The sequence below is a fragment of the Pantherophis guttatus genome, chromosome 1, assembly GCF_059756535.1.
Source record: "Pantherophis guttatus breed Tessera chromosome 1, ASM5975653v1, whole genome shotgun sequence".
Lineage (NCBI taxonomy): Eukaryota > Metazoa > Chordata > Lepidosauria > Squamata > Colubridae > Pantherophis > Pantherophis guttatus.
Window position 1 is genome coordinate 56,613,116 of NC_142063.1, and position 13,353 is coordinate 56,626,468.

General features: G+C 36.5%; 1 protein-coding gene across 3 annotated transcripts in view; it reads right to left on the minus strand.

Moving 5' to 3' along the window:
• Nucleotides 1-273: 273 nt before the first annotated feature.
• The window catches only part of TTC6 (tetratricopeptide repeat domain 6), an 86,551-nt gene continuing 73,471 nt past the window's right edge, over nt 274-13,353 (minus strand). For all 3 annotated transcript variants that reach the window (XM_087874597.1, XM_034418050.3, XM_087874602.1), the window contains 5 exons: nt 11,082-11,292; nt 6,484-6,636; nt 5,416-5,586; nt 1,150-1,375; nt 274-586 (listed from right to left, as the gene is read on the minus strand). In XM_087874597.1, the coding sequence (XP_087730723.1) occupies nt 450-586; nt 1,150-1,375; nt 5,416-5,586; nt 6,484-6,636; nt 11,082-11,292 (898 nt within the window). In that variant the 3' untranslated portion in view covers nt 274-449. The remainder of the gene's footprint in view (nt 587-1,149; nt 1,376-5,415; nt 5,587-6,483; nt 6,637-11,081; nt 11,293-13,353) is intronic.

Genomic DNA, 13,353 nt, shown 5'->3' on the forward strand with positions numbered 1-13,353 from the left:
GCCTGGACAAGCTTATCTATTCAGACAGAATAGGAAGAAAAACCTGGAGGGTGTCTATGAAGGACCAGTCCTTGCAAACATAGGAAAAGTCAGATATCTGACAGATCCATGAACCAGACCTTCCAGACATGCAGTTGGTCCAAGCAAAAGGCAAAATGTGAATTTCTATTTTAGCTCTATAGTGACTGTTTTGAGAATATTGGGATTTAAACATAGCTGTCTGTATAAAAACAGAATATAAGTATTAACGTAATAAATAATAACACTACTTCATTCATTAACACTACTTTGCTTTATTTAATGCTTCTTGTCAAGTTGTGCAAATAAGTACAGAAATGTACATATTTTAAAACTGTGATAAGGACAAAACACTAGTGCAAGTATCTGTATCAGCAGAAAATGTTGTCCAGTTTTAAATAATACTATAAATATTTTGAGCGTTCATCTTTTCAATTGCTGTTGATTAGCTCTTGGATGCTGATGGCTTTCTTATAATCAGCAATTGCTTCTTTAATCAATCCCATTTTGCCACGAATATCAGCTCTGAGTTTATACAGCAAGGCATCATAAGGTTGAATTGAAAGTGCTGTAAAAAGTAACATTTTGATTTCTCAAGAAAATAATAATTATATGCTAACATTTCAACTCAAAATACTGCACACTCAAAAATGCACACATTTCATCTTTGGAATTCTTTAAACATTAATCAATTATATTTCCCTTTGGTTGAATCAGTTCTGTAAGATGTGAATTCCAATGACTAAAAGTCTAAGCAAGAGGCCTAGCATTAGCTCTAAAAAGTATGTTTGGATTTTGTAAATCTCTAAGCAGAAACAGTGAAAAGTGGTAGGGCAGGAAAATAAATCATCCCATGTGCTCTGATCTATAAAGACCTGCACACTGCAATTTGTTGTAGGATGCAAGAATTTCCCATGCTGAACAGATGGCTAGTGCTGAAAGCTTGAGCAGCACTGATGATCTATTTGTCAAAATGATGAAGGAGACCCTCATACTAGCATAATTCACCCATCACTCCCACCAGCCCCAACAAGTGATTCATTATGTTAAACCATCTCCTTCTGGAGTCTTGCAGTACCCGTTTTAAGTGATGAGTGTGTCAGGAGATGTATATATTTCAGTTATTAGTACCTTTTGAAATGTCTTCCTCGGCTTGCTCATATTGCTGTAACATGCTGTAGAGATTTGCCTTGTTAAAATATATTGCTGCAGACAAAGGGGACAAGGAAATTGCCTTCTCAAAATCTGTTTTTGCGTCTTCAAAATTTCTTAAGAGCGTATTTGTAATAGCTCGATTCAAGAAAGCAGATTCATTTTCAGGATCAAGTTTTATGGCCTTGGTATAATAGTCATTTGCCTATAAAATTAAATAAAATGTTTTATTTATTTATTTATTCGTGTTGCTTTGTTAAAACAATATCTTCGATAAGATATAAGTAGAATGCTGTCATCTTAACTTGCTCTTCAACAGATCTCCTATAACAGTACTGCAAACCAGTATTGTTAGCTGTTTTTTCCCCACCAATTACACCATTTGTTCACTGGATATTTGCGGGACCGCCTTCTGCCGCCAATAGCCTCCCACCGACCAGTACGCTCCCACAGAGAGGGACTCCTCAGGGTGCTGTCAGCCAGGCAATGTCGGCTGGCAACCCCCAGGGGGAGGGCCTTCTCTGTGGCAGCTCCTGCCCTCTGGAACGATTTGCCCCTGGAGATACGAAGGATATCGGATCTCCGGGTCTTTCGCCGTGCCCTAAAAACTTTTCTTTTCCATCAAGCAGAGCTGGCGTGAACCCACCCACCCCTTTTCTAGCTTTTTTAGTTTTTTAAATTGTCAATGGGTTTTAGTTTGAATGTTTTAAATTTTGGGGCCAAAGTTATGAAATTCTTTTTAAAAATTTAAATGTTGTATTGGTATGTGTTTTAGTTTTGGCTGTGCATTGCCCTGAGTCCACTAGGAGAAGGACGGTATACAAATTGAATAAAATAAATAAATAAATAAAATTTCTTCTGGAGAATTCAGATAAATGACTGTTGCATCCCCACATTTTTTGATTTCTGTTTTTAAATACATTAATTTCTACTGTGATTGAATTGTAGATGCAGAAAAACTACATTGCTGTAAACAAACCATAGTATTATTATTTCATTTTGGCAAAAGAATTATTAGGCCTATGAACAGGAATGGGCAATTTTTGTCTAATGGAAGCTATCAATAAAGGAGAATAGTTGTAGCTCAGGATTGAAATGAGGGGTCCTTGGTGCTCTCTGAGCTTGGTTGTTTTCTTGCAGATGTTTCATTAACCAAAATAGGTATCATCTTCAGTGTTAGTAAGGAATGGAGTTTGCTCTCAATTTATATTTTAAAGGCTTGCCCTGTCAGTGTTGGTGGGAGTGATCTTGGAGGTTCTTTGGTTGGGCTGTTTACTGTTAGCAGCAAACTGTTAGCAGGAACTGTTGGGAATTCTCTGATTGGGGTAGAGGTTGACAAAGCCTTAGTAATAAAGCCTTAGTAAGACCACACCTAGAATACTGCATCCAGTTTTGGTCACCATACTATAAAAAAGATATTGAGACTTTAGAAAAAGTGCAGAGAAGAGGAACCAGGATGATTAGGGGACTGGAGACTAAAGCATATGAAGAATGACTACACTATTTGGGGCATGGCTAGTCTAGTGAAGAAGAGAAGGATCAGAGGAGAGATGATAGCAGTGTTCCAATATTTGAGGGGCTGCCACAGAGATGAAGGGGTCAAGCTATTTTCCAAGGCACCTGAAGGCCAGACAAGGAATAATGGATGGAAACTGAACAAGGAGAGATTTAACCTGGAAATAAGGAGAAATTTTCTGACAGTGAGAATAATCAACCAATGGAACAGCTTGCCTTGGAAAGTTGTGGGAGCTTCATCACTTGAGACTTTCAAGAAAAGATTGAACTGCCATTTGTCAGAAATGGTGTAGGGTCTCTTGCTTGGGCGGGGGGTTGGACTAGATAACCTACAGTACAAGGTCCCTTCCAATTTTGTTAATCTGTATCTGTATCTAACCTTGTTTTCTGTACTGACATGGGCAGTTAAGGTTTTCATTGTTTGAGACAGATGGTTCCAAGAATGGTGTCAAGATTAAGGAAGGCATTTTTGTTGGACCAAATATCAGATACATCATCAATGACAAGTGGTTTGAAGATCTGTTAGTGGAGTCAGAAAAAAATCATCTGGAAAGCATTCAAGGATGTCACTGAGAATTTTCTTGGCAATTACAGAGCTATAAACTACATCCAGCTGGTTGAGACTTCTTACAGCATAGAAGACCATGAAGTGCAATACGCCACTGAAGATTCATTTTCTGCATTCATACAAAAATGCATGAGGAACTAAACTTGTATTATATTGGTATTGCGCTGTACTATCAATGTTTAAGCAAATGAAGTGTATGCATTACTGACAAATGAATCAAGATAAAAAGAATTATCAATAAGCTAATCTGGGTGTAGCCTTAAAAAGGCTAGTTTTCTCATCTTCTCTCTCACTACAGAAATATTAAATAGAGCATTCTTATATTTTTTCAATGTTAGTACATAGCCCTATGATCAGCTGCCATTTTTAAATTGAAATATTGTATATACTCTTATTTATGTACCAAATTTATATGGCTGCACAAAAAGTTATTTTATGGCATACAACAATTAATAGATCAATACATATGTAAAAACAGTTAATAAAAATATAAAATAATCATTATTAAAATATTAAAAAGGTACAGAAGAGAGTGAATATTAACTACAATGATGCAGATGTCTAAGAATGCTACCAGTCTCCTGGGATAACCCTAGACATGATGACATAGCCAGGCCTTGAGGGGCTCCCGGAATACTAACAGGGATGGAGCTAATGGTTACCTCATTTCAGAGGGGAGGATTTCCAAAAGGCAGGTGCCACACAGCAAAGAAGGCCCGCCTCTTGGGACTCACCAAGTATAGTTCCCTAACAGAAGGTAGCATGCCTTCTCTGCCAGATCTAAATGGATGGAAAGTTGTAATCTGGAAAAGGTGGCTCCTCAGATACTTTTTATCATTTGGAAACTATAGTTATTTTAGTATATCATTTGACATTTTAATATAATGTAATCATTGCTTTTAATGAATCATCCAGTTCTCAGTGTGTAGTATATGAATGTACCTAAGTAGATCCACAACCTTATATATTTTTATTTATTTATCAAATATATATGGCCACCCATCTCACAATAAGTGATTCAGGCTGGTTTTACAACAAGGCTAAAAAAGCCCTGTTACTTAATAAACACTAAACAGTTATTAGGGTTGTTTGCATAGTTAGCCAGATGTTTAGACTGGATTTGGCATTTTTATCCACCTATTGAGTCGTTCCCAAGGACCTTAAATAGATATATGTTATTTAATAATCTTAAACATATCATTGCAAGATGTAAGCTATTGCAAGTAAAGCTGCCTTTTGCTATTATTAACCTTAAAAACTAGAACAAGCAAAACTAAAAGTAAAAAAATATCAGGTGAAATTAATAATAGTGGAGCTACCTCAATAGTTCACCAGTTCCCTGAAGACCCCAGGCCTTATGGCACAACTGTCATTTAGACAGAATGTGAAGAAAGCGTATTTTAAATTTATTGTACTTGACAAGCAATGACTTGTTTGAAACATGTGCAAAAGTAAACTAGCATTCTCTTTACAACCCACTGCACTATTGTGCAAAAAGAAACAGACCTGTCAAACCTTCTCAGGATTATAGATAATGTCTCAGCTGCCAGAAATTAAATTCATTATTGCCCTTCTGAGATTTCTGCAAATTATGCATTCAAAATGTCAACATCTTTGATAGTTTTTCTACATTTGAAAAACCTTACTGCCTGTAATCTATATACGGCACATTGTTAGTCCCTGGTGTGAGATAGACTGAGATAGATCTTAATTTCCTCTGACTGCCCTTTTCTCTAAAAGTAAACTAAAGTTGAAAAAGTAGGCTGTGAGTCATTTGCCACTTTACAAAGAGTAAAGAACTAATGCAAACAATTTATTGTACTGGATATATTTTAAAAGAGGCCAAAGGCCGTGAGGACCCAAAAAAATTCATGTAACTTAGTTAAATTTCCTTGAATTGCTTGGTCTAGGATTATATATTTTCAAGGTATTATTTTCATTTCATTTATTCGCTGAAGATTATTAATAGGTGAATTGACATTCAAGATTGTCAATTCAGCTATTTAATATGTAGAGTATATTTGAATTTTTTATTATTATTCACTAATATTTAATAAAGACAAAAATGACCAATTTGTAGTTATAATTTTTAAAAAGCTTCCCCAAAGGAATTTTTGTTAAAAAAAAAAACACAACCATGCCAGCACTGAACCAATACAAACCTGTGAGAACTGCTTGTTTAAAAAGTAGGCATTTGCTGCATTGAAATAGGCTAAAGCATAGTTGGGGTCTTTGGCAATAGCCTGCTGATAGTCACGCATAGCACAGTTTAAATATCCCATGAACTGATTAATCACACCTCGATTCGTAAGCAATTCTGCATTAGTGGTTATCTGAAATGCAGACAAATAAGGTTTTAGATTAAAATGCATAAAGCATTATAAAATACAGTATATGTATAAAGTATATCTTAAACTGGTAGTTGGTTTTAAGCTATGGCCCCAAATATTCTATGATCTAATGCAGAATATTGTTCTCCCTTCCCCATATCATTTTTTGTTCATGATAATGAATTTAAAACAGCAGTTAATCTGGATTTTTATTCCCATGAGTAGGAGAGGGAGGCATTGGTTAGAAACTAAATAAAACAATGTGGGTTTTATGGGACACTTGAATCTCTTTTTTATAATGGGGTAATAGTGCATGAGAGAAGTATAAAACATGTTTCGGGGGTGCTGCATTTTTAAAAAGATATTTAAAAGTTCCCATCACTGGAAGCATATCCATCAAACTTTATTTATTTATTAGATTTATGTTACTGCCCATCTCATAAAATATGACGCTGGGTGTATACAAACTTATTAACAATTAAAATACATATAAATAAAAAATATTTACAAAAACAATAATGTGGGAGAGAAACGAACATTTAACATCATACAGCCATCTTGTAGGCTTACCAGGGGATCCCCAAGGTTGAAGAAGCCAGGTTTAAAGGTCTCCCAGAAAGCTGATTAGGATGAGGCCAACTTCATTCAGGCCAGAGTTCCCCATGCTGACTGGGAATTGAAGTCCACACATCTTAAAGTTGCCAAGTTTGAAAAACCCAGCTCAAGGGATTAGGGACAGGGAGAAGCACCTATTCCTGTTTCTCTCTTTCACATGCCTGCAATTTCTGAAGATCTGAAAAGGCCTTGTGAATGAGAATAACCCAAACTCCGAGGAAAGGCATTAATTAAAAAGGGCAGAAAAATCTTCAGTCCTGCTCAGTTACAAACAAAACTATTTACCTTTAGTGCAGCATTTGTATCTTGAAAAGCGGCAAAAATGTCCCCCATCTGCAGACAGACTATAGCACGTCCATCGTAAGCATTGTGACAACTAGGATCACAATGAATGGCTGCTGAAAACTGAGTCCACGCTTTCTGAAATTTTCCAAGAGCCTGAAGTAATGTAACAAAAACATTAATAAATAAAGAAAGTGCAGAAGATTGAAGATATTACTGGAATGTTCTTAGAAAAGCTGCAAGTTATTACTGGAGGAAAATCAAAATACCAAGTACTTGTTCCTTTGGTAATTGGGAGTCAAACTCAACTCAGTGGTGCCTAAGTAATCATGAATAAATTGGATATGTAATGGAATACATCATATCTTTAAAGATTTGACTAGGCTTGGGTAATAGAGACCTGGCAGAGTGAAGTAGGAAGGATGTGTGGGACCAGCTACTTCCCACTAGGTATTTTTCAGTAGAGCTAGGCTGAGAAAGTTAGCAGAAATTTCAATTCTGTGACTAGAAATAGCCTGATGATTCTGTTAATACACTACCCATCTCACAGTTTAATGGGATTTCTTACTCATCTCAATGAATTGTTTTCAGAACTGATATTGGAATTCCCCAACCTCATATCCATTTGAGTGTTGCTTTGTTTGGAATGGCTTAGGATCCATAGCAATCATGACAACAATGCTTTATCCAAACTATTCACAAAGTCAACATATGATACATGTGCAATCCTTCATGTCTCCCCACGACTCTGGGCAGACCACCATGTAGATAAGGCTGGATTAGTAGTAACATCTAATTTTTATAAGGGTCATGATCTGTTGAATAGTTTGCCCAAAAGGCAGTTGGATTTATTCAGATTCCAAATGTCCTTTGAAGGGTTTTGGTCAGTCTGATCAGCAACTGTGGATGCTCTGGTTAATAGCTGGAATGATGAACTTACTTGGGGAATTCATATCATAATTCACAAATGTCCTCTCCCATCTGCCTCAAATATGACCCGATATATTGATTAACTGTGGAACTTGAACCTGAAAGGCAGGTTGTTATAAAGCAGATGGCAGGAAGATTTATGGTAACTCAAACCCAGAAAAAAGATATAAAGCCCACTTGATGGGTAAGGATTGATTGATTACTTGGTAATATGCCATCAAGTCATCTTTGATTCCTAGTGACCACATTTCTCCATTATGAACTATCCCTTGGTTGGGTTATACTATGAATATATATGCAGCAAAAATTAGGGTTTTTTTCTACATCTATTGCTTTGCAGCTTGCTGAGTTGTTTCAGATTGGGGTGGGGGGGTGACTTGCACTGCTCCTATCATTCTGCTACAGAACTTTGGGGAATTGTTCTGTTATAATTCAGATTTTTTTGGAAATATTTTATTACATCCTTTTATAGGGATAAGCTAATTGGAATGATAGGTTCTACTACATGTCCACTCAATTTTTACCCAACTTGCTTATAGGTTTTAGTTTATTACAGATAAAAGACAATTCTAAAGGAAGATAAAAGGCAATTTATCTTCATCAAGGTTGAAGGGAGGCAATTAGAAACAACTCTTTTAAAGAAGCCTGAATTAGATCACTCAAAGAAGGGCAATTATAGGCCAAATTAATCTTTCAACGTTGGTTGAAGGGATCAAAATGGTGTAGGCTCTCAGTTGTAGATAGTTCTCATGAAAGCAGATATTTTGGCCCATTTCAAACCGTTTAAAAGCAGACTATGAGATTGAGACTGCCTTTGCTGGTCTAATGGGTGATTTTTTAGATACTTACATATAATTATAAGCATATAATTCTGTAAATTGCTGTTAACTTAGTGTTTTCAATATAATCAATCATGATATATTTATGGATCATCTAGAAAAACTGGGAATGGATGGCACTTCTTTGCAATTTTTCCACTCTATCTATAAACTAAATTCTGAATGACACCACTTGAAGACTGTTGCTCCTTGAAATAAGATTATTCTATGGCATGCCTCTATATTCCACTCTACTACTAATGTTTGAAAAAGCTTTGTAACTGAGTACTATTAATATGCTGACGCCATACAAATATTTCTTTGTAACATCTTCAGCTAATAATCTGATTTATTTCAGCCTTAAATCAAAAAGCCAACATATTACTCAACTTCTTCCCTCTCCAGAGTTTTCCATATATGAAACATAACCAAATGTAACAATTTCAGAAGCAGTAGAAAACTAATTAAATTGGCAATGCTTTTTGAAATGCTGCAAAGTGTTTTTGCAGTCACCTGTTTCAATTCACTGCACTGAAGTGGGTCTCCACTTGAATATGCAAATTGTCCTAATAGAGTTATTTCATCAAAGCTTTTTTTTAATGAAGCATACCCTTCAAGGATTTGCATTGCTTTACTTTGTATTAAGTGTAAAGGATTTCTGCCTGCTTGGGCATCTTCATTAACAGGGCTTAATCCTTGTATTGTTATGCTCTGTTGAGTCATTGCTGACTCCTGGTGACTCTTTGGATAAAAGCTCTCCAAACTGTCCTGCCTTTTGCCACATTATGCAATTCTTGCAGGTGCCATTTCTGTAACTCCAGTACCTCATCTCATCTGCTATCAGCCTGTTATTCTACTTTCATCTATCTTGCCCAGCATGATTATTGTTTCTATCAGCCTTTCATATGTATTCAAAGTATAGAAGAGTTTGCTTCATGATCTTTACTTCTAAAGAATATTTTAGCTTTATTTCTTGTCTTACTGAATAGTTCATTTTCTTGGTTTGTCCAAGGAATGTGATACAAATTTCTTCAACCCTATAGCACAAAGAAGTCAATCTTCTTTATGTCTGTGCAGAATCCATTCCTCACATCCATATATCATAACAGAGAATACACTGAGATGATCTTTCTAAATTTGTCTTACTTGAAACATCTGGGTTTTCTATCAGCTTATCCAGACCTCTCTATGCCTTTTTGCCCTTTGTTAGTCTTCTCTAAATCACTTTTGCACACCTGCCATTTTTATCAATTCTGGAGCCTAGAAAACTGTAATTTCAAGCACTTTTTTCATCTCAACTTAACTCTCAGTATTGTATAAATATGATCTAATTGGATTAAAATGTACTAAGTACTACAGTAATTCAAAATGTTATGTAGAGAGAATCACAATTATGCAAAATGTAATAGCAATATAGCAAAATTATCTGAATGTGAAGGGAAACTATTGGTCTGTCAGTTAATATAAAGTCTGCAGTTGGTGAGTTGTAGTTACCCATCCCTGCCCTGTAATAATGTCCCACAGCTTTACAAAGTTTGCCTGCTTTTTCCTCCTCATTTGCTTTACCTAATCAGCAGAAGAAATGTCTTTTGAAAGCCAGGGAAGAAACGAAGAGGCTATATAGATAGACCTCACTTAGTGGAGGTCAACCAACTCCATTGCTAAGTGACATGGTCACTAAGTGAAATATCATGGGACTGCAATGAACTTACAACATCATTTCCATATGGTTGTTAAAGGAGACATTATATGACCACAACACGGACATTTTAATCAGAAGTCAGCTGTGAACTGCACAAACAACACAATACCATGTGATTCTGTGACAAATATAAATGCCCACTGGTTGCAAAGTACCTCAATTCTTCAATCACATATTTGTGGGGATGTGTCATGGTCATAAATGAGAGAAATACTTATACAATTACTTTTTCAGTATATCATACTGAACAGTTGCTGAAACATGACATTTTTAAGCAAGGTCTACCTGAATGTGGGAATTCTGTTTTTTTCCCCCCATGCTGATAAAAGGTCACACCACTTCTTGTTTCTGAATGAACTTCACATGGAAATAATTCAACTTTTCACTCACATTTATTTCAAACAGCATAGAAAGAGATATAAAGTGAGGAATAAATATTTTCTGTTTACTAGGGATAATTTCCAAGGAAGACATTTTTTCTGAGGTTAAAACTGTTTATGTTCATATTTCATTAAGACCAAAAACAAAAGCATTGACTAATTTATACAGCAGAAGATATCACTTTACTCTCATTAATTAATAGAGATCTGAACAAGGGGTGAAATCCAGCAGGTTCTAACAGGTTCTGGAGAACCGGTAGTGGAAATTTTGAGTAGTTTGGAGAACCGGCAAATACCACCTCTGGCTGGCCCAGAGTGGGGCGGGAATGGAAATTTTGCAATATCAGCCCGCCAATGTGGTCCATTGGAGAACGTGATTTATGACATGTCCAGGGAGGAAGGGAGGAACAGGGTCATAGGGGCCCGAAAATCACGTGGGGGGTTAGAACTGACTCCATTTGAGTAATTGCCAGAATGGTGCTCCCAATAAATGACTGGATTTCTTTTGAAACTTGGATCGAGGCTCATGATTTAATTAGGGCATCTTTCGGAAACTTCACACTTGCCAGGCCCACCAAGTCACGCCCACAGAACCGGTAGGGAAAAATTTTGAATTTCACCCCTGATCTGAACTAACTGAATAAAATAAAGTAATAACCATGGAACTCTTCTAATGAAGTCTAAATTACTGCTTGTCAAACAGCAATTATTATTTTTGCTTTGTTTTGTTTTCAGAAAGACAGTATGATGACACAGAAATAAATATATTACCTGCAAGCTGTATCCTAAGCAAAGTCTAGCCTTTATGCACACTGGATTGATATGTACTGCTGTCAAGAAATCCTTTAGGGCTTGTCTGGTGCCTTTGCTATGACCATATTCCAGGTATGCATTTCCTCGACCAATGTAGGCATCCAAACAAAAGGGGTTGAGTTTAAGAACTTTAGAAAATGATTCCACAGCTTCTTCATATTTCTGAAGTCTGAAATCAATGGTCATTTAAATGTTAATGCTTTAACAGTGATTATGATATTTTGTATATTGAGATGTTGGACCATAAGAAAGGCTGAGCGCTAAAGAATTGAGGCCTTTGAACTTTGGTGCTGGAGAAGACTCCTGTGAGTCCCTTGGACTGCAAGGTGAACAAACCGGTCAGTCCTAGAGGAGATCAACCCTGGCTGCTCTTTAGAAGGTCAGATCCTGAAGATGAAACTCAAATATTTTGGCTACCTAATAAGAAGGAAGGAGTCACTGGAGAAGAGCCTAATGTTGGGGAAAATTGAGGGCAAAAGAAGAAGGGGACGACAGAGAACAAGGTGGCTGGATGGAATCACTGAAGCAGTCGGCATGAGCTTAAATGGACTCCAAAGGATGGTAGAGGACAGGAAGGCCTGGAGGAACGTTGTCCATGGGGTCACAATGGGTTGGACATGACTTTGCAACTAACAACAACAACAATATTGAGATGTGCATATTTGAACAAGGAAACATGCAGGAGTGAAGAAAACAGAAGTTAAATATAATTATAGCCGCTTTCCCCCCTATCCTTGGTTTATTGGTTTATTATCATCAAGCTCCTTTTTTCAGCTCTCATGCATCAGAAGGAGATGAGATCAGTAGCAAAGCTAATCCACAGCCTTCCTGAAAGAGGACACTTCATTAGGTGCCTCCTACTTTAAACTGGAATGTAGCTTGTTTATTATTAGGAAATAATAGTGAATGTTTCCCCTTATAAATATGGTTTTTAAAGACTTTCTCACTTTGCTTCCTAATGTGCATCCTACAAAATGCATATATTTTTATCAAGAGATAGATAGATAGATAGATAGATAGATAGATAGATAGATAGATAGATAGATAGATTTTAAAGATATAACCTCAAATTAACTCTGTCAATGAAATAGTGTGGGTTTTGTTTCCCATATTATCATTTCAATCCAGGCTGTTGGTTTTTGTTTTGTTTTGTTTTTAATTGCTTTTACTGCTTTTTGGCTTTGAACACTCCTCAAAGTCCATTAAAGTTGGGTGGCTATTACAAAAATGAATGAATGAATGAATCTATGAAAGATGATATGATTTTACATGCATTTACTCATTCTATTATATTCTACATGTTCTCTGTAAATCAAACCTCCTCAACCTAGTGTTTTACAGGTGAACTTAAAAATCAGAACATGATTAAAACATAAACCGAACAATTTTCGTAGCAAATGTACTTTTGTTCTTGTTTTTGTAGAAAGAAGATTCACAATAAATGAGATGATGTTATCATTATCAAGTACTGAGAAATACAATAACATAAGTACCTTGGGGAAAAAGTGCACTACTCAATTTCTCAAAATATAGCATAAAAAGATATATAAGAAACATGCTGATTTCCTACTGTACTACCCTTTAGGAATGCTGTTTCCAAATAACTGTTAGAAATTGAACCAAATAGTGAAAATGGATTAAGAAATCACATCTGGCTTCTGGAGAACAGAATAGGCCTTTCTCTTTAATCGGCCTTCCCCGGTCTAGTGACTTCCAGATATTTTTCAATATAACAGCTGTCAATCCCAGATTGCATGCTAACTACTTAGCTAATAGGAGAGATAGAAGTGGTAAATCAATAAAGATAAAGGTTCCCCTCCCACATATGTGATAGTCATTCCCGTCTCTAGGTGGCAGTGCTCATCTTTGTTTCAAAGTCGAAGAGCCAGCACTCCATGATCATGTGACCGACATGACTAAACGCCAAAGGCACAAGGAACGCTGTAACCTTCCCACCAAAGGTGGTCCCTATTTTTCTACTTGCATTTTTTACGTGCTTTTGAACTGCTAGGTTGGCAGAAACTGGGACAAGTAATGGGAGCTCACCCCATTATACAGCCCTAAGGATTCGAACTGCTGAACTGCCGACCTTTCGATCGACAAGATCAGCGTCTTAGCCACTGAGCCACCAGTCAATACAATCAAGCAATAGACTGAAAGTTGCCTCATGTCTGAGGTTGCCCTGTCCTGCAGAGGAGAGAAATTGATGAAAACAGAAATTGAATGTTTG